The 21,216-nt window shown below is 44.3% G+C and overlaps 2 protein-coding genes across 2 annotated transcripts in view; one reads left to right on the top strand and one right to left on the bottom strand.

The window, feature by feature from the left end:
- Positions 1-840: 840 nt before the first annotated feature.
- MRPL33 (mitochondrial ribosomal protein L33) lies at positions 841-6,907 on the top strand. Its single transcript, XM_064708931.1, has 4 exons — positions 841-936; positions 1,790-1,808; positions 4,384-4,490; positions 6,594-6,907. Exons 1-4 carry the CDS (start codon positions 915-917, stop codon positions 6,641-6,643), a joined length of 198 nt encoding a protein of 65 aa, XP_064565001.1. The 5' UTR covers positions 841-914; the 3' UTR covers positions 6,644-6,907.
- The window catches only part of RBKS (ribokinase), a 72,221-nt gene continuing 57,831 nt past the window's right edge, over positions 6,827-21,216 (bottom strand). The window contains exon 8 of the mRNA XM_064708930.1: positions 6,827-8,059. Coding sequence (XP_064565000.1) covers positions 7,886-8,059 — 174 coding nt within the window. The 3' untranslated portion in view covers positions 6,827-7,885. The remainder of the gene's footprint in view (positions 8,060-21,216) is intronic.

Raw genomic sequence — 21,216 nt, forward strand, 5'->3', positions numbered from 1 at the left:
GACAGGACCCCAACGTGCTGGCAGCCAGAGGGCACAGACTGTGGGGACATCATGGCTGGGCATGTCCCCCTCTGCACTGGCCCTGCTGCCACGAGCCACTGCTGGACAGACACACAGACAGGCTGCTAGCATGTGCTGGGACAGGCCTGCATGGGGAGATCACAGAATTGTCTGGGTTTGAAGGGACCTCTGGAGACCATTTAGTCCAAGCCCCTGCCAAGGCAGGGTCACCTAGAGCAGATCACTGAGGAAGGAACACATCCCATGTCCAGGTGCATTTTGAATGTCTCCAGAAAGGGAGACTCCACAACATCCCTGAGCAGCCTGTTCCAGTCCTCTGACACTCACTGCAAAGAAATTCTTCCCCATGTTGAGGTGGAACTTCTTTTGTTTTAGTTTACGGCCACTGCACCTTGCCCTCTTGCTGGGCACCATCCTCTTGGCACCCACCTCTGAGATATTTATATGCACTAGTGAGATCCCCTCTCACTTTTCTCTTCTCTAGATTAAACAGGCCCAGCTCCCACAGCCTTTATTCATGAGAGAGATGCTCCAGTCCCTCACTCATCTCTGCTGCCCTCCACCAGGTACTGTCCAGCAGCTCCGTGTCCCTCTTGTCCTGAGGAGCTCAGAGCTGACACAGCACTCCAGGTGTGCCTCACCAGGGCTGAGCAGAGGGGCGGGATCACCTCCTCGGCCTGCTGGCCACAGCTTGTGCTGGATGCGGACGCGGGCACGGGCACGATCACAGACACACAGACACACAGACACGGGCACGGGAGCGCCGCCGGCCCCGCCCGTGGGCGGTGCGGCCCCGCCGGCCCGGCCCCGCTGCCCGGCCCCGCGCCCCGGACGCGGTTGTGGCGGCGGAAGGGAAGGGGCGGGGCGGTGGCGGTGGCGGCGGGCCCGGCGCGATGTTCCTGACGGCGGCGGCCCGTGAGTGGCGCGGGCGCGGCGGGGCCGGGCGGCGGCAATGGCAATGGCCGCGGCCGTGACCGCGGGGGCGGCTCTGAGGGCGGGCGGGCGGCCCCGGCAGCGCGACCTTCGTGACCCCTCCGGGCCCTTCCCCGCCCTTCCCCTCCTTCGGCCGCGGGGCCTCCCAGCGTGCCCCGGAGGGACCGCAGTGTGACCTGAACGAGACTTGCACAGACACAATAAACATAACCTCCTTTTTTTTAGTGGGAATTTGAACTTGTGCTGCAGATTTATGATTACTGTAACTTCAGTGAGATGACAGGGAAATAGTTCAGCCTGTTTCGTGCTGTGCTGTGGGTTAGGTGAGCGGGCCCCCAGGCAGGCCCGCGGGAGGTCGGGCCCGGCTGAGAAGCGCTCCCTGCTCTGCCCCTGTGGCCGTGCCAACCCTTGTGCTGGCACCACAGCGGGAACAGAAGCCGGGGTGGTGGAAACAAATCCAGGAGACTGGGACTGCAGTTTGCACCAGCAGTGCTCCTCACACGTGTCTCGACTTCACACTCACCCAGAGAATTCATACTCCGTTCTGATGCTGAAAACTTACTGAGAACATCTGGAGGGTGCAGCCTGTCATGCTGGCCACTGCATTTGCACAGACACAAATGATGCACAAAGAGCAGGGATCTGGCAGCGCGTGGAAGAGTGAATGGTGCTTTATTGTGACAGTGAATCTCTTTGCACTATCGCTCTGGGGCTTTAGCAAAGTCAGGCCAAGAAACACACTTAATCTTTGTACGTTGCATATAAAGGAAAAAGATAAAATGGTAACTGTTTCTTCTGTTTTTCTCTTCTTCATGCTGAAAAAAACCCAATCCAGTGGCCAAGAGCAAATCTAAGTAAGTGATGGTTTTCCTCAGCATTTTTGATTACTGTTATGTTGTATCTTAACAAAATGTTAAGTTTTTCTAGGATTTTTTAATATACCTGAGAGAATTCCAGTCCTTGAGTCTGGCTGCATCATCTCAGCCATTCTGTATGTGTGTCTTCTCACAGGTAAGTACAGAATGGTGTGAAACTCTCCCATGGGTTCTGAACTTGCAGCAAAGGCAGGTTTTGTCCTATGGGCTGTTACATTGAGCTCAGCAGTAATCTCCAAAGCTCCCTGCATGGGGGGAGCACACCTCTGTGCTCTGTGATTAGAGAGTTGTAAATTATCCAAGTACTTTCCTTGTTGTTCACCTGTCATACCTTTTTAGCTGAGGAGAGTAAACTAAGGTACAGTGTGGGTCTTTGTTGTCTGTGGTGTGGACTTTGGGCAGGTGCTGTGAAGCTCTGCCATAGCCAGAGTGCAGAACACTTCCTAGGCTGAGCATATTCCTGAGTTTGGGTGTGAGGAATGGATAGATGGGGTGCAGTCAGTGCTCTGGGCATCTCAGTTTGCTCTTGAGTCCAGCTCAGCAGAGATGTCATTGAGCTCTGAAAGGAAATTAGTCACAGTCCTCTGACCTGTGTTAAGCATTGGAAAGAAAGGAATATGTGCTTTGAGCACGGTGCTCTTACAATGTAGGCACAAGGAAACAAGATCATGTGGAGAAACTGACTTGGATCCAAAATGTTCTTTGTAAGAAAATTAGCTAGATGAATTCAAGAGCCTAAACTGGTACATTTATGTGGACACATTCCTGTTTTCCCTTCCCAGAAGTTGCATTCTGTATGACTGTATTATACTTGATTCCACACAGGCCTGGGATCTATGGCCTTTGATACATTTTCTGTATTTTGTTGGGTTTTTTTTAAGAATCTGCCCCCAGCACAGCCAGTACTGACCACTTGCCACATTTGAGCAAATTCTTCTGTTACAGAATTTCTGCACAATTGTCAGGCTTTTAAATTAAGAAAGCACTTCCCAAGTATGTGCCTGACAGAGAGCAGCTTGACATCTCATTGTTCTACTGTTATCTGTTCAAAAAACAAACACAGCAAACCAGGAGGTTTCTGCAAGGTGAAAAAGTAGCTTTTTTAAATGGTGTTACTAATGTTAATGTAGGGATTTTTACCACATACTCCCATTTTTTTTTTTTTAAATCCGATGTTTCTTTCTGTTCTTTTACAGTCCCATATGCACTCCAGGAATATGTTCTTATATTATTTATTATTATTTATCCTTCTCCATTCCCCTTGAGTTTCTTCTTGCCCTGACAGCTTTCTAATGTTTTCTACCTCTGCTCCTTGTTACATTCCTTCACAGGGGAGTAATTTTTTTGAGCAAGGTGTATTGTTTGGAATGGGCTTGGCCTCAGATGTGTGGTGCACAAGAATTTGAAGGCCTGGCCACACTGATGCCACTGATTCCTCCAGAAAGGGGAAACTGCCCAGAGGCTTTGAGGAAGTGGGTGAGATATAGGGAAAAGAGTCTTTGTGGTTACTGAAGCTTCACAGCACACCTGCAGTAGTGTGCAGGAGAGGACAACAACCAGGGCTAATCCCAAGAATATGCTGGTCAGTTGTCTGCAGGAATCCAGTGTCTTTATTTTGAACTCAATGGTAAATTAGATTGCAAAGCTGCAAAGGAAGAGCTTAAGGAAGTAACTGGTCAAAGCTGTACAAGGGAGGAAGAACGGGTTCATTTTGACAGACCATTTTGTTAGAAACGGGAAAATACAGGAAAATGGAAAGTGAACTGAGATGTATCCATCTCTTCATTGAAATGGAAGAGAAAGATATAATTTACAGACTGGTTAGAGGGTTTTACATTTGTTTTGAAACTGGGAAGTTGCTTGGATCTTGGCATACTTCCAGACTGAAGTGTGGAGCAGCTTCCTCAGTCTCCTGCTCCCGGGACACCGCGGTTGCTGCCAGCCTGCCCCGCAAACCGAGAGCCCTCCAGTGGGGAAGGGGGTTCCCGGGGCTGGGTTAATAATGAGTTCTGCATCTCCAGCAGGATGGTGCCAAGGGGTTCTGCTTCTCCTTTCGCATGCCTCTTGTGCCAGCCTATCTGCTGAGCTTCCTCTCTGCATGAGGAAGTGATAGTCTGTGATACAGTGTTATCTACAGCCTGAACATCTTCAACTACCATCATCCTTCCTCTTGCCCTTAGCTTGTAAGCCTTAGTGACTCAACTGTATGCTGGTTTTCCTTTTTGTCTCTCCTGCTTCTATTCCTCCCACCTCACTGTTTTTTGGAGGAGTTACTCCTCTCTAGGCTTGTACCCTTGTATATTAAAGATATATCCTTAATATCCTTAAGGAATTACTTACTTAAACTTGATGCTGGAGCTTATGGTTTAGTGTTTGTCTGTGTTAAAAGTTAAGCGTACATAGTTTTGATGCTCCCATCCCTGAAGTTGAAATGAAATGTGATTGTCTCAAAATATGTGTGCTGAAAGCTTGTCCAGTGGCCATGCCCTGGCAGGTTGGTGGGTCCTCAGTGAGTGCCTGTGCCCTGACACAGAGCCATCCCTTGTGACTGTAGGTACATTCTGGTGAGGATGAAGAGCGCTGCAGAGACAGGCTACTGCTTCAACATCAGGAGACTGCGGCTGCAGGAAAAACTGGTCCTGCTGAGATACGATCCCATTGGTAAGGGCTCGTGCTTTGTCTGAGCTTCTCTGACTCTGTGGGAGACAAGATTTGAATGCAACAGGATTTTTCCCATCTAAGCAGAATATGTCATAACATGTTTCATACTCAAATGACTGTACAGTTGCTGTTCTTCATGACATTCCAGTGGGAAGTAAATGTTACCCTCATTTTACAGATTGTGGCAGTGAAACAAAGTAATGACTTGCCTGACACATCAGAGACTTTGATGACAGCCATGCCACATGTCACTGGCGAAGTCGAGTGACACAGGAGTTCTTTCATTCTGTTTCTTTGTGTGGTTTGCTAGACTGTGCTACCTCCAACAAGCAGGCACAAAGTATGCATCAACAGAAGTGTTCTGTTAAGCTGCCGTGGGAGCTCTAGACCAGAAATTTTAACCATCTCTTACAAAATGGACTTTTTCTTCTAAAGAAATAGGCACAGATTCTTCCTATTCCACAAATGATATCACTCTCCAGATGGCAGTTAGTGGATTCTTTTATGTTCCCCTGGTCCTTGCAGATTTTCTCTGTTTAAGAATCTGATTTGTTGGACAGGTTATAGCACCTGCCACACTGTCTTTTGCTCACCCAGCTTTTTGAAATGTGACTAAGGGTTCAAGTTTCTGTTGTTAACATTAAAAAGCTGAATTTAAAATAAAAAGCTTAAACCAAACCATATTAGAAATAACATGGTGTAGCTAATGCAAAAAAAGGCTTATTTAAAGTTGTGGACTATAAGAAATGTATTAAGCAGCTCTAAGTAGATAATGGATGGCCAGTTCTATGCTGTGATAATGCATGTGATTCAAGTTTATTTTTTCTTAAAATGTTCTTGTTAGAGGACTACCTTTTCATTCTCAGAGCTAACAGTACAGGAGCTTTGAGAGGTGAGAGACACCACCAGGGAAGCAATATGCAGTTTTCAAAGGTGACAGAGGTTGTGGCTTTCCTTTTGAATTCCACACAGAAGGGCAATCAGAGATCTCTGGCATTATATTCTTGAATAAGAAAAATAAATTATTGCACTGAAACAGTGTGCAGAGTGATCCTTCAGAAGCTTTGCAACTTGTAGGGAAGTGAAGAAAAAGAAGAACTTAGAACATGTAGTAGGTTGCTGAAGAAAGGTTTGATCTTTGTAGCCTGTAGTAGAACACAAGTGAGAAATTGATGTGAGAAAGTGTTGCATGTGTGAAGGGAAGTAAATTTGAGTCTAGATAACAACTCACATCAGGAATATGTTTGGAAGCATTTTCACTTGGCATGTGTTTTCACCTTATGTTTTATACTTCTTAGAAACCTGGGACATCCACAGAATGAAGCATTTTAGTGAAGTAGTGGTAGGATTGCCCAAGTTTCACTACCTCCCAACTGCAGCAACAGAATCTGTACTGCAGGATTTCTTAAAACGAAACTTTTTTGTGGAAGAGGAGATTTTGTTGTGTGGACTGCTCTTGCGTAGCTTTCAAAGGAATTCATATAATGAAACTAACCAAACTGTGGATTTTCAGATGGCATTTTAAAGCTTTGCTCTGCTTTATTTTGTAATTTTTGGTTTTTATTAATGTATTGACTATGCCTAACCTGCCCCTGCAGGTTTTTTTTTGCAAACACCTGCATCAGGCATTGTGGTCACGGCCACTTTGTGCCTCGCTGAGAGATCCACAGGACAATTGGCTAAGTTCTCAGTCAGTCTGTGAGGCCAACTGGATCCAGCTCATCATCTGTAGTTGTTTGGGCTCTGGAGTTGAAGAGTAGTAGAAAGCAGAAAGAACCTATTTTTGTCCCTACATTGAACAGCTGTGACTCAGAACAGTCACACAGAGCAGCTGTTGAGTGTTTTCAGTCACTTGCATTCTGACACTTATTCACACAGAGGTAAAGTGGACATCTTAGGAACTAAAAATTACATGTGGTTAAGTGAAAGCACCACGAAACTCCTTCAAGACTTGGTTAACAACAGTGCTGTGCCAGTCAGTTGCTGCACACTCATTTAAGCAGTGAAGGCAGCCAGGAGAAAAGGAACGTGGGCTGGTTGAATTGAATTTTAACACTTCAGGCTTCTTAACGGATTCTTTTTTCTCTTTTTTTTCCCCTATAGCAAAACAACGTGTCCTCTTCACAGAGAAGAGAAAAATCCGTTCTGTGTGAACAATGACTGGACTTGATTTATACACGGGACGAGGATGGTCTGGGGGGAGGATGGGGTGAACACTGATTCAGAAATCCAGCAACATGGGCTGAAAAGAGAGGAAATGAACTGGGATCACCGTCTCCTGTGATTTGAAGGCCATTGTGAATAAAACAATGTAGAGAGAGAAAATTCTTAATGTCTGGACATAGATCATCACAGTAACATTTATTTATCTTTTGAGTTATTTTTACAGTGTTCAATTAAAAAAAATTAAATAGCAAATCCCATTGTCTGTGTTTTCTATTGTGAAAGAGGCTGTAATCTTCAAAGGAACTATTGTTTTGTAAAGCAATAAAAATTAACATTTTCCACAGCAGGAATTCAATGGCAGGATTGCAAGTTTTTCTAACCTACCAGCCACAGATGCGACAGTAGTGACCACGGGCTGGTGTCATAACTTGGAGGGGTAATGTTGCACCAGCACCTTCTGAGGAAAGAAGGAATGGCAACCTAGATGAGTTTTTGGATAAGCTATTAATATGGTGATAGGCCTTATAATAGGTATTATTTTCAGCCAGGTTAGTAGGACAGATTTTTCATTCTTGGGTTTTTGTCAAACATGAAGAAAACAGCCAAGGTAGTTCTCTGATGTTTTTGTAAGCGTTTTTTCCTTGATTAGCTTGCCTGTGTTCAGAGCAATGTGGCCAGAGACATTTTTCCAAGCCTTCCTCAGTAGCAGTGGTGTCCTGTTTGCAGTTGGAGGGACCTTGCTGAGTGTGGGGTGGCACAGAGTGCAGTGCCACACCTGAGGCACGTGGGCACAGGCACGCCCAGGCTCCATGTACGGTGAGCCAAACACTGGCCCTGGAGTTTGAGCACTGAAGTTGCAGTCTCAAAGCTAATGCTCTGCTTCATGTGCTGCCATTTCACATAAGCACTTGTGATAAAATAAAGTGCAAATACTGTCAGGAGCCCATGCCCTGCAGGTGTTTGCTGTAAACTTCATGTAGTTCAATAAGGCACACTGTGTGGGATGGCCACAGCGCTGTGTGGGGCCAGAGAGAGCCGCTGTGCTGTGTTTGAGAGACCCACCACCCACACCCCATCTACTGCTGTGCAACAGGAACACACAGGATTCCTGCAATGAGAAGCAAAGAGACTGCTGGCCTTTCCAGTCAGCAGAGGAGAACCTCAGTGCAGTCAGGAGAATAATGCTGTCTGGTATGAGATAAAATCAGTACAGTGAGCTAGACAATCAATTAGAAAAGGTCCTGAGGCAAGTCCTTCCTGTAAGGATATGAAGATTGTGTCCCCGGTGCCTGGACGCTCACTGATGCGACACAGTTGGACTTCCTGATCATTTCCTCCATGGATAACTTGGGATAGTAGGCCAGGTAGAAGGCCAGTGCTCCCACAAAACTGTCTCCAGCGCCCTAGAATAAAACAACAAACAAGCTGAAGTGTATTTGCACAGGGAAACAATTCAGATGCCTTTACCGGAAAGACACAAGCTGTAGCACTGATTGCAGGGGTCAGGAAATTGTTCAGGGGTTGAATTCAATACACTTTTCTGTGCCTAGGAAATTTTGCAAAGTTAAACTAATGCCACAATACTCTCCTTGTGCCCAGCTGCTGAGTCAAGGTGAGCACTCTAATATGGCTTAAAACTTAAAGAAAAAGCAAAGCAAGTGTGCCACAGTTCAGCCAGATGTTGTTATAAACACTGCTTTTGAAACTTCCTGTTGCTGGAGTGTCTGATTTTGATTTCTCAACCTTGATGTTTCATTAAAGCTATTTTTCTCTTATTTAACTTCCGTTTTTCATAAAGGTCAGTGGTAAAAGGGGCAGTGAAAAGGGGGAGGAAAAACAAGCTATGTGGTTTGTGTAAATTCCTAGTTGTACGGCGATATGTTTTGACACTTCCAGAACAGCTGTTGTTTGTTAAAAAGAACCCACTGTCATTAAAAACTAGCATTGTATCTGTCACATAAATCACTTTTATTCCTGGGGCAAGCTTTGCCACCTGTGCTGAGTTTGACCATGGAGGATGAGGACAGTGACATTCACTGGGAGCTCTGGCAGCCATGGCCCCCTTGAGCTACCCATCGTTCCCAATCCATGCCCTGCATGCCCCGTGGGAGCCCTGGGGAGGCATGGAGTAAATCTGTCCAACATGGGCACCAGCCACACCCCAGCTTGCCCTGACTCTTTTGCCCAGATACTGCTGGCTGTGCTCTGGTCAGCAGGCAGGGACAGCTCTTTGCCTCCCAAGCACTTCCTAACAATAATTGTTGTTTAGCTGTCCAGTGCTATGAAGTGTCCCCAGCAACTGGCAAAATTTAGCTTGATTGATGGTCATGTTTAACTTCATTTGCTCATTTCAGTCCTCAGTGTTCTTTCCCTCTCCTCCTCTAAAACTGTCTTGATTCTAAGGCCAGACTGATATCAGTTCTAGTGGCTACCATAAAACTGGTCCTAAGGTCCCTTTTTTTAAAATCATACTTTTATACCAGTAAAGGCATTAAACCAGACACACTAGTATTATCTTATTTCATTCCAGATCCAGCATATGGAGGAGGGATTTTGCCTCTGTAGTTGTAATAAATAGGCCCCAAGAGTCATGCAGCAAGAGCAAAGGGCCTAGAAAAACTGTCAAAACAGCTCAGCAAAATTTCTACTGGAAGTTAAGACTAGGAAGTAATATTCCAATTTTGAATACTAGTGTTGAATTCCAGTTTTGAATACTAGTGTCTTATACTCTTACTTGCCTTGCAATCAGCTGCATATAAAATCATTCCAGCAAAACAATGCCACTTGCATAGAAATTTGTTTCCAATGTTGCAAGCAGCTGACAGGGCAGAGCAGCGTGGGCACTGCAAGGGACCCTAACAGGGGTGAGCACAGGACAGGGGCCCTACCCCAGGCCTGGCCTCTCCTTGCCCAGCCCTGCCACAGTGGCTGTTTGCATTGGTGTTTCCAGACAGAAAACTCCCTGCTTAACTCCTGCTTGGCTGGAGCTTGAATGCTGTGTTCTGTCAGGATACAATGGAGAGCATGGCCTGGCAAATGATAAGTTAATAAGAAAAGCTGTACCCCTGCATGCAGCTGTAGCAGCACCTGTTTCAACAGTTCTGTATTCCTGAACATACCAGGGGCAGGTGAAGGTTTTTATCAATTTCTGTTGGGCCTTTGTCTCCCTTCTGGTTTCCGGAGTGTTCCCACAATGGCAGGTGGAGCAGGAGCAGGTGACTGCTAGTTAAGCATTGCCAGTGTCTTTTGTCTGATGCATAATACAAAAATCTCCATCCCACCTCAGAGTTTGTAATCTAATCACTGCATGATTAATTATTAAAGCTATTTTGGTGCTGTTGTTACAGACAGGAGTAGGATTTCAGCATGCAGATCTGTTCTGCTGTTGCTCTAGCAGGAAGAACATTTTTTACAGTGATCACTGGGAAATGGAAGTAGCCAAATATTTTAATGAGTAATACTCAGAATATCTGGTGTCAAACGGCATAAACTGTTATCTGGCAGCAGCATGGAGCAGAATAGTGTCTTTTTGGTTTTTTCTTTAATAATTGCTGCACTGTTGGCTACAGGGACAAAAACACACTGACCACATGTCACGCAGGTCTGTGTGCCAGGGAGATGGAGTGTAAGTTCTCCCTGCAATGTTACTGTGGCTCTCTGCTCAGGGGTGATGCTCTGAGGTTGTGACATGGCTAGGGATCTCCCTTTTAGCCTGGCTGAACAATGATAAATGGCTCTGAAAGCAGAAAAGGGAGAGAACAGCAGATTCCCATCCAGAACAGAAAAAGCCCCCCTAGCATTTTTTTGCAAGAGAAAAGATTACAGGGTGATTGGAGAATTATAGAAGGATTTGATGCCAGTAAACTTTCTGAAATCCTCACTTCCCATGCATAGACTGAAGCAGTCAGTATCTGCAAAGCCCAGCTATCACAGACCCAAAGGGTATCATAAATTCAGTTGCTGATAAGTGAATGTTTTGTGAGGGGGGTGTTTTCAGCAGAGGAGCTGCTGCACTGACAACAGCATCACACATCACACTGATTATGTAGATCCCCTGCTCAGCCTTGCTTCTGGTCTGTGCAGACGTGACTGGTCAAACATGACTCAAGCAGCAATAGCACAACTGGTTCAGCTGCAAGGTTAACTGCAGTAAGAACTATTTTTGGCTTACAGAAACAGACCTTCCTTCTTTGGTACTGTGGATTAAACTACATTGGGTTTGGTAGATTCTGAAATGGTTTGCACAGAGCACTAGAAGGAACAGGCTCAGAGTAAAATCAAGATTACACAAACACTGGAATAACAAATAGTAGACTTATATTTCAGCTGTTTCAAAACCTGCTCTAAGAAAAATAATTCTGACCTACTTCACAAAAAAATTAATTTGAAAATGACCACTTAGGTGCATTGAGAGTGCCCACTGACAAAATATAAATACAGAGTATGTAATATTTTACATTCTTCAGCATTTGTCTTCCAGGAATTCTAATACACTGCAGACTTTGAGATAATCCTCATATCCTTGAGTGCCTGGAGACAATTCATTCCATAATTATGAAAGTATAATGTATTTAACCTTTCTTTAAGGCAGGAGATGCTAGTTTGTTTGAAATAAAATAAAGAATTGGATTTTAAAATTGTCTGATATGCTGTGGCTCATTCTTAAATACAAATGTCATGGTTTTGACTAATTTTTATGGGTTTGAAGCAGTTTTGAAAACCTATTTATACTCTGTGCCACTAGTCTGTAAGGTCCTTGTTTTCCTGAGTGTCTGGAAAAGGGCATTTTTGTTTCTTACAATCCAGCACTGATTGAGACTGTATTTCTCTAGAGAAGAGAAGATCCATGAAAACACTTCTATTTATACCTTAGCTTTTGTTAGTCCTGATTTGTCAGAAGCTGGTTCACAACTTTAGTATAACTATTTTTATACGATGCTGCCCCGAGAAGCTTTTTAAGGAAACTGCTTTGTAAGTGGAAACTATATTGTTCAACAGCCTTTCCAGCATGTAAAGCCTTTTCCAATCCATCATGCACAGGCTATTAGGATGCATTTCACTTATACAATAAGATGACTTGCTCACCAAAAAAATTTGGAGGCCAAGAGGCCAAAAGCTGCAGTTCACAGAGAGGCCGCAGTTGCACTGCCTTGTTCCAGGGAAATCTTTTGCTCAGCCTTTGCCCTCCCAGCCTGTCCTCCTGGGCAAGAGCAACAGCAGCTATGGAAGAACATGAGAGGGCTCTGCCTCCTGAAACCTGATGTTGTTAGTGAAGCTCAGAAAACTTTTCTCAGGTGATTTTTAAAAAGTTACAGTCCTTGTGCAGTCTGGCTATTAACATGCATTCATTCCATTAAATACATTCTAAGAGCATGTTTCCAAGGCCCGAAGAAACATCTGAAAAGGATGTTGTACAGCAGTACAAGAGAAATGTTTTGCCTGTAATGATGAATTCTTCATGTAGTGAATAAATCAAACATCAATCCAAAAGCTGTCAAAAAGTGCCTCATGATGTAGAACCAGTAACATTGCTCATAGTGATGCTTACAGCCTCCAAGGAGCATTCACAGAAGTGCACAAATAAACGGAGCCTGAGGATTATGCTGATTTAGTGCAGCCTACATCCATGGCAATGCAGAGATGCCCAACTCTGTCAAAGGAACTGGGCCTTGGAGAATTCCTGCTGTATTTATAGCTCTCCACAACTGTGTGATGCTGGATTATGCTGAGGATGTTATCGCTCTGTCACATCTGCTCAACATTCCCTGCTGTACCTCTGCCTACTCTGTACCCAAACTGCAAATTAGCCCTATGAAACACAAAAATAGCAGTCAGCAAAGGCACTCACTATCCATTATCCATTGCTCACAAGTGGGAAAAGCCTATGTCTCCCTACAAGAATCCCTGGGCTGTGCTTTGGTGAAAGGTTACTAGTGGAACTGGAGAAACATTTCCAGCCTTTGAATATATCCAGATAGTCTTGTGCCATTTGGGTCTGTGTCTCATCTAAGGGATAATTTCAGCTGAAATGCTCAGGGAATTAAATATCCTTTGATGACAGTGCGTGGTGGGGTGAGCCTGGATGGATATCAGGTACCCACCAAAGCTACTCTGCCACTCCCCTGTTCAGGTGAACAAGGGAGAGAAAATAGAACAAAAGGCTTGTGGATTGGAATAAGGGCAGGCAGCAATCACCATCACATCATCAAAAGAGACCTGACTTAGGGAAATTACCTTATTACTAATCAGATCCGAGCAGAATAATGAGAAATAAAAGCAAATCTTAAAACACCTTCCCCCATCCTCTCTTCTTCCCAAGTTTAATTTCACTTCCATTTTCTCTACCTCCACCTCACACAGCAGCACAGGACTGGAGAGGATGGGGATTGTGGCCAGTTCACCACATGTTTTCTCTGCTGCTCCTTCCTCCTCAGGGGAAAGACTCCTCACATTCTTCCCCTGCTCCTGCCTGGGGTCCCTGCCACAGGAGACAGTCCTCCATGGGATTCACCATGGAACATGAGTCCTTCCCACAGGCTGCAGCTCTCCACAAACTGCTCCAGAGTGGGTCCCTTCCCCATGGTTCAGTCCTTTGGGAACAGGCTGCTCCAGTGTGGGTCTCTCATGGGATCACAAGTTCTGTCAGCAAATCTGTTACAGCATGGCCTCCTCCCTCCACAGGCCCTGCCAGGGCCCTGCTCCAGCACAGGCCTCCCTGGGGTCGCAGCCTCCTTCGGGCACCCAGCTGCTCTGCTGTGGGGCTGCTCCGTGGGCTGCAGGTGGATCTCTGCATCCCCAGGGACCTCCATGGGCTGCAGGGGCACAGCTGCTCCACCATGGTCTGCACCAGGGGCTGCAGGGGAACCTCAGCTCCAGAGCCTGGAGCGTCTCTGCCCCTCCTTCTGCACTGACCTTGGTGTCTGCACCATTGCTTCTGTCACATCTTCTCTCCTCCTCTGCAGCTCTTGTTGCACAGCACTATTTTACCCCGTCTTAAGGGGTAAAACTGCATTATCCCAGAGGCACTACCACCTTCACTGAAGGGCTCAGCCTTGAACAGTGCTGGGTCCCTCTTGGATCACTGGCTCTGTCAGACATGGGGGAAGCCATTCTTGTAGTCCTCACTACCAAAACTTTGCCACGAAAACCCCACTCACAGTGGCTGGATTGGTTATGCAGCTTTTGGACTTTTATGATTTCCTTCTTCCTGAAAGAACCCATGTTTAAACTCTATTTGATGGAGAATGATTTATTTCTGGAAATGTTCCTGGCTGGTTTGTTTGTTTCTTTTTTTTTTTCCTTTTTTTTTTAATTCTGCATTTATTTGCCTGTGGAATACTTTTAAAAATTATTTTCTGGGAGGTTAAAGGTTAATGTTTTCCTCCCCACATATTTCCTCATGTTTCACTAGAAAGATATTTTGGCAGTTTAAATCAAGACAATCTTTAATTAAACTAACTCCACTATCTTGAAACTCTCCTGAAATTAAACTGATTTGACTATCTTCAAGCTGTTTCCTAAAATCAAGGCCTAACAAGGATGATTACTCCCACAGTGTCTGGGGTTGCTAATCCTGTGTGGAAGCATTGCTGTCTTTGTAGGGCACCCTGCAGATACTGGTGTGCCTCTGCACAGCTGTGCTTAAAGGAGGAGACCTATTGTTACAAACCCCTAAAACATGAAATATTTGAAAATTACTAAGTAATTTTCCACTAACACAGTTATTCCTGTATCTTTGCATGGAATTTTGAGGGGGAGGAAGTCCTTAACTGGGAACTACCAAATTTAGCAATAAGAATCAAATGAACTTGAATCAAATAGCAGGGCTTGCCTGGCTAGGTGTAAGTTAGGCTCTCGGTACTGACTAAATAGCACTGCAAAGCTACTTGGGTTGAAAATATAGGAGAAGAACAAGAAAAAGCACACTGTGCCCCAGAGCTTTAGGGTCTGGATCTCCAACTCTATTACTTAATCTGTCCTCTGGTAACTGAGTGTTTCTGCAGTCTTGTCACAAAGAAAGAGTAGATGTTACCCTAAGCCAAAGGAAAATATATAGAGAGAATCATGGTAGTGGTGCTTGTCTCTTCCTTTCTTCTTCCCCTCTGCCTTCCCCACAAACCCCCCCCCAGTGCTGTCTGATGTGGTTTGTACACTCCAGGCAAAGTCATGGGGAACTGCTAAGATGCTGCCCCACCGTAGCTCCTTCCTCCCAGCCTTGGGCAGAATGGCTGAGCTCAGCCAGTGTTTAACAACGGCAGGAGGTGTAAGCTAACACATTTTAATTTGCATTCCCTGTAGGTTGACAGTGCACTCTTAATTCCAGTGATTCAGACTGCAGTTTCAAAATAGGCTTAAGCCAATCCATGGCTATGCTACTGCTGAAAGGCTCAGTCCCCACTCATGTTTTTATCCCTGTTTCATGTTCCCACGCCCTCCCCTACATCAGATTTAGCACTTGTGTGGCCAAGCAGTGAGGCAGATCAGTTCTGTGATCCTTCTGACGACTGGGCCGGCCAACACTGAGCAAGAAACAATAGTTTCCACCCAGATCAGCAAGTTGCTGTATTACCACATGATAGCTGGTCCACAGCAAAGGAGAAAGAGGTTAGAAACACTCCTTTCAGCATGATCTTGGATCAGCTTGAGCCAACTGTGAAACCTCACCCTCAGTCAACACCAGGCAATTCATTAACTCAGTTGTGTATCCAAGCCTTAATACTCTGGCTCCTTGTTCACACAGGGAAAGCTGCCTGTTCCACTCTTCCCCCCATACCCTGTGGGCTGGCTCTGGAGGAATGAGGGAATGATCATGCTTCATTTCTGCATCTTTACCAGACTCTGTTCTGGGAAGCTGTGGGAAGGAGCAATCCCTGACTTTCTTGCATTTATGCTGTGAGGTCCTTGCACAGCCTTGAACGGGGAAAGTTTCTTGCTCGCTTACTCAAGTTGAACAAGGCCATCCTATCATCTGGTCCTTCACATGTCCTGAGAACTTAAAAGGTAACCAAACCACACCCAGTGCAGACTATCAGTTGGGAAACATCAAAACCAAAGCATACCACACAATGCTTCACATCAGCCATCAGGAATTTTTACCCACTTCCTGACAGATTTCCTGATGGGTCATTAACAGTGATTAATCAGCCTGACCGTTAACCCCCTGCATTCCTGAGAGATTAATCTCAATACAAGGCCTCCTGCAAGCAATTTCTTTCCTTTCTGAAACATCCTACTACATTAAGTTATGCACTGTTTCTAAAAAGATCAGTGACAAGCATTACAGATGCATGAATTCCCCTGAAATGCTTGGTTTGTGGTGAATGTTGGAAATAAAACATACAATGTTCACAACTCTGCAATTTTTAATTTGTATGTCATCTAAAAAGCACAGATGAAAGTGTCTGCTTTACATTTCAAAGCCCATATACAGCATCAACTTTGAAGGCAGGTAATAGTGCTCTCATTTCACATGATGGGAAATTAACCCAACTTAAGATCAAGGATGTTAAGAACACCCACTTTGAGACATCTGTGGGCTGAATCCAAAGCTCCAGATCTTTTATGGGCTAACAGGAATCACATGAGCTACCCATCCTTTGAAAGTGAGGCACAGCTTGGGAACCCTAAAACTGAGATATGCAAAATAATTAAGTAGACCTCCACAGCGCTGCTGGAGTCTCAATCAGGATAAGAACAGAGGAGCTCCCATCTCACTGTTTACAAGAAAAATACTGCAAGGTGTCTGTGAGGTGATGGCTTTCTCTTAGTGCACACTGAAGTCTGGGAAAGATCACAGGAGAGCCACATTGCCCTGGATAATAATATTCCAATATGCTGCTCAGCACTGAGGAACAAAGTTATTCTGTGTAGTAGATGGTTAGTCTAACCCCAGAAAGCCAACAAAGTGTTCACTCACAGCGAGCACTCTGTTTTCTGAATCATCGAAACAATTCAGTGTGATGATGCTCATATAAACTCTCAACTCCAGATTTATATTTCTTTCTTACACAATGGAGTAAGAGCACAGAAGCAGGAACTCCATATACCACTGTGAAAGCAAGGGATCCATATTGCTGAACCTGTGAGATTCCTGTCAACCAAACAATTCACCAGTACCCTGATTCCTGCACTACCAGGGCAACAGATATTTTGGCATGGAATTTTTCAATTTGGGATACACTTCTGTGTAAATCTTCTGTTTAAGATTGAATTCACTTTTGCCTTCATTATCTGCTTCTTCCCTGGTTCCACATTTGAGCCTTGATCTATGACCTCCCTTCATTTGGTCTGCAAGTTCATACCTCACATAGAAATTCAGAAACGGCAGAAAAAACCCTCCACACATTTTTTCCCCCTGCAGTGCATGTAAAAAATGTATGATATATAAAATACAGTACTGGAAAATCCTCATTACATTTCATCTGAACGCAAAACTCTCCAGTGGCACTCTTGCGAAGTTATAAACCACAATGTGTCAACAACAGGGAAGCACGCAGACATCACCACTAATAGACAGAAGATGGACTTTCAGTTGCACATGCTACAGGAGCTGTATCCACCTCTCCCAAAATTTGACCTTGCACAGAACCAAGAGTCGTGGTTGAAGCCTGGTGCTAAATATAGCAGCTCCTCAGAAGGTTGATTTGTACTCTCAAACTGGTTTATCAAGCCTCAACAACATGCAGCTACTCTCCTACTCTAATCAAAAGCTTCACTTATCTCATTTCCTTGAGCAGTACTTCACTCCTTTCATTATTCATGTCACACTTGTGCCAAATTGTGCTTTCGTCCCAACAAAGCTCATGCTTCTGTGTTAATTCACAAATATCATTTAATGATGAAATGAAACTACAGCCAAAGCTCTGCCCAAAATACATCACGGTATTTTGATAGTACACTGGAAATTCTGGCAGTAGGTTTCCCTCCCCAGCCAGCAGACAACTGTCCAAATTGTCACTAACTGTGCCACCCAGTGTCACATATGGGGCTGACATGGCTTCAGGACCCCATAATCTAACAGTTAAGTAAGAAGAAGGGTGTATATGTGCTGGACAATTTTACTAGCCAGATGTGTATTTTTTCTCTCAGCCTGAAAATGCCAAAGGACTCTTAGTGATCCCATCTAATCTGACGAGAAGCACTTGGAATGACACAACTGCCATCTCGCCTGGAATTGATCAAAAAAACATTCTTTTTTTTTGCACGAAAGCTCCATATGCTTGAGTGCCTCTTTCAAAACCACAGCATCTAGCCTTTGTTGGCTGGCCACTGCTTCTGCCTACCTCTGAACTACACATCCTGGAAAGGAAGAAAAACCACTAAACTTCAGGAGGTTTTTTGTCTGAGCTCTCCCCAGTTTTGTCCCCTTGCCAGCTCCCTGCATTCTTTTCCAACTGAGTTTGTGTAATCGTTTCAATGACTACCCGAGCTGTATCTCCTCTCCTGAATTTCAGTTAGATGTGACTTACAAGCCAGAACTGCTGTTCTGCTCAACAGTATTGCTCTCTGCTACCCACTCATTCTCTTGCCCTTAATCTGTGGGGCAGGAGTGCAGAAAACGGGGCTCCCACACCTCACTCATGGTCTTCAGCAGTAGGTGACCACCAAGGTACTGCTTCTGACAGAAAGGCATTCTCTGTGAGGTTCCCTGTAAAATAGATCTTTCCAAGCAACACACTGACTGCTTAATGATTTCAGTAACAAAATCGCAGGTACCAGCAATGAGGCAGAAGTTCCCAGAGAATTTCCTCACCTTTTCATCATATTTCTGTTTCTCTTTGTGCTTTGAAATGAATTAAAAATATGTCTTATAGACATTTGGGCAGCTGACAAACATCACGGTTAGAATTTGGGAATCTGCTTTTCTACAGATGACTTTCTCTAGAATAGCTGGGTTTATGTCTGTATGTCTACCTTTGAACATACAGACATTAAAAAAACCCTGAGAAAAGTGGCAAAATAAGTGCACTCAACTGTAAACTTGCTATTAAAGACATTCCTATAGGTTACTGCTATAAATCACCAAAACTTACAGTTTTAGTTTCCTTCAATTTTTCTAATGAAAGTTGTAAAATATATTCTGTCTGTGGGACAGGCTATTAAAGATTAACTCTTTTATTCTTGATAAGAAATACAACTTCTGGCATTTTCCGCAGTTACAATTTGCAAAAGCAAGAAGCCTGATTTCCCCACTATTCTCATTTCTCTGTTCTTGTTCTTTTGAAAACCCAATTATGCAATATCACCAATCTAACTCAAACCTTTCTGGTTTCTGTAGTGACAAAAATTACTTGGCATTGAAAACTCTTGTTGGGTGAAATCATGAAATCTGATATTGTTCAATATCATCATTACTGTGATTGGCATTTCAGGGCAGCTAGGCTGGCAAGGGTTTCCAGAGCCAGGTTTGCCTTCCCTCTCACCACAGCCAGAACTGATGTGAAGAAATTGAGAAGAGTAAGTTATGTTCCACGATGGCCTGGATGATACTTGGTTCTGCAGAGAACAGTTTTAAAGAAGAAAGAGAGGCATATAACATTTGTTAGCTAACCATGAAGAGGAAAAAAATGGTGAGGGGTTTGGCCAGGAATATGCTGCACTATTACACAGCGGATTGCATTTGCAACTTCCTACAGCTCAGGCCAGAAAAAGATACTTGGGAAGGTGACGCTCTGGATGTGCCAGAAGTGCCAGCTTCCACTAGCTATTTTTAACTGCAGGAATTGCATTAGAAAGGATGACTGCACACAGTTGGTCTTCCTTCCTCTTCATCCTTTCTGCAACTCAGATATCCCAGATATCCTATCCACCATTACAAGTGGCACTCCTTGTGTGCACTGGCAGCCCAGGATCTGCTCCAGCACAGGGTGAGCTACATAACAGGACTGAGCATCTTCTCGGAGGGGACCCTGAGCTGGACTCATCATAAAGTCAAGAGGAGGAGAGCAAATCAAAATAGGGATGCAGCCTGTTTTGCTGTAATGATTTTGACTTGTGTTGCATTCCATGGTTAGTCCAAGAGAAGCAATAAAAGTAATTTCCTGCTCTGCTCTCCTGCATAAATTATACCATTATTTTATTTACTAAAGCATCCCAGAAGTGAGATGGCACAAAGATATTTCTGAACTCAGCCTCTCTAGACCTCATCCAAATGTATTCTCAGGTGCAGATGCTGGATGTGGTACCATTCCCATGTTTTCCCACAGAGAAAACACTCGAGTTGCTACACATAGACTGCCAGCATCCCTACCTTTCTATGTCCAGAACAGTAATCAACTGGGTTAATTTCCAAACTGGAATGTTTCTCTGTATGCCAGTAGTGGAGCCACAGCACCTGCTCTCATAGCATACTTTCATAAACTCCCTACAGCCTCTTCAAGAAGCATCCAATGCAAAGCAACTCGGCATTGCTATGTTCTTTTTGTGGATATTTACAATGATGTCCAGTTCTAAAAATGAGGCAGCTGACAGCCTGACAAAAATTTTCCTCCACTCCTGTTTTTTTTAGGATGAGCATAGAGAACAAGTCATGGTTAAACAAGGGAAACAGGTTCACTTGCCACTGAAGAGCCAGTGTCTGCATGTTTTGTTCCCTGTCTACAGAACAGCATTCTGAATAGTACTTTCCTTATGTTGTAAACAATGTAAGGTGCTTAGCAACTTTTTGTGTATGTATATGTGTATATGGAATAAAGCTGTAGGACACAATGGGACACAATGCCATGACTTTTAATGATCATGTGTAGCAAAACCAAACAACTCTTGGTATCACTAAAGTACTTTTACTGAGTATTTTGTTGCCTGGCACACTGCAATCTTAGAAGGGGCTTAAAAACTAGATTGGCTTTAATCTTCTTTTTATAATATGTCTTCATTAAGTACCCCTTGTAATTTAATGCAATTTGTGGCAAATGCTAATACTGCTTTGGGCCCACTTCTCCCTGTCAGCTGTATCTCTGTTAAATTATGCATTTCCATCTGGAAAGAAACTGTACAGGACTGTAGGCTCTCTTCCACTTAGAGTCAGGAATGGAAAGGGATTTAATTAGATGCTCCGTGGTTGAGAAAAGGACTAGAGCAAAGCCTGGGTGGTCCATGGAATCTTCCACTGGAAAACAAGACTGCAAATTGTTCTGTACAAGCCTGCTTCTGTTTGCTCATTTTGTTTACATTGTTTGTTCTTACAGATTAAAATAGACAGTTACTAGGCAGATAAACAGTGTTTCCTTCCACGACAATGTTGTCCAGAAGTTAAGAGAGCAGAATGGGACAATATATGCCTGTGCTTCATTTTTGGCTGCACCACTCCAACTCCCTATATGACTTGGAGCAGAACAATTCTAGCCTGTGCTTCAGTGCACCCAGTCACCAACATTTTTGTTCCACTTTTCCAATTTATACAAGGGGGATATTTCTACTCTCCAAGGGGAAAGAGGGTGCATCCAGCCTGCTCCACATTTTCTCAGCTGACTGCCAATGCAGAGGGATGCCACTCTTGCAATCCCTCTTGTCACTGGATACCTGGGTTCCCTTAGGCCACTGACCAAGCCTTAAGAGACTG

This window comes from Zonotrichia leucophrys, chromosome 3, assembly GCF_028769735.1.
Source record: "Zonotrichia leucophrys gambelii isolate GWCS_2022_RI chromosome 3, RI_Zleu_2.0, whole genome shotgun sequence".
Lineage (NCBI taxonomy): Eukaryota > Metazoa > Chordata > Aves > Passeriformes > Passerellidae > Zonotrichia > Zonotrichia leucophrys.

Coding starts and splice junctions, on each gene's coding strand:
- MRPL33 (XM_064708931.1), top strand. CDS start 915: ATGTTCCTGACGGCGGCGGCCC. Junction 4,491..6,593: donor GCTGAGATACGATCCCATTG/GTAAGGGCTCGT, acceptor TTTCCCCTATAG/CAAAACAACGTGTCCTCTTC.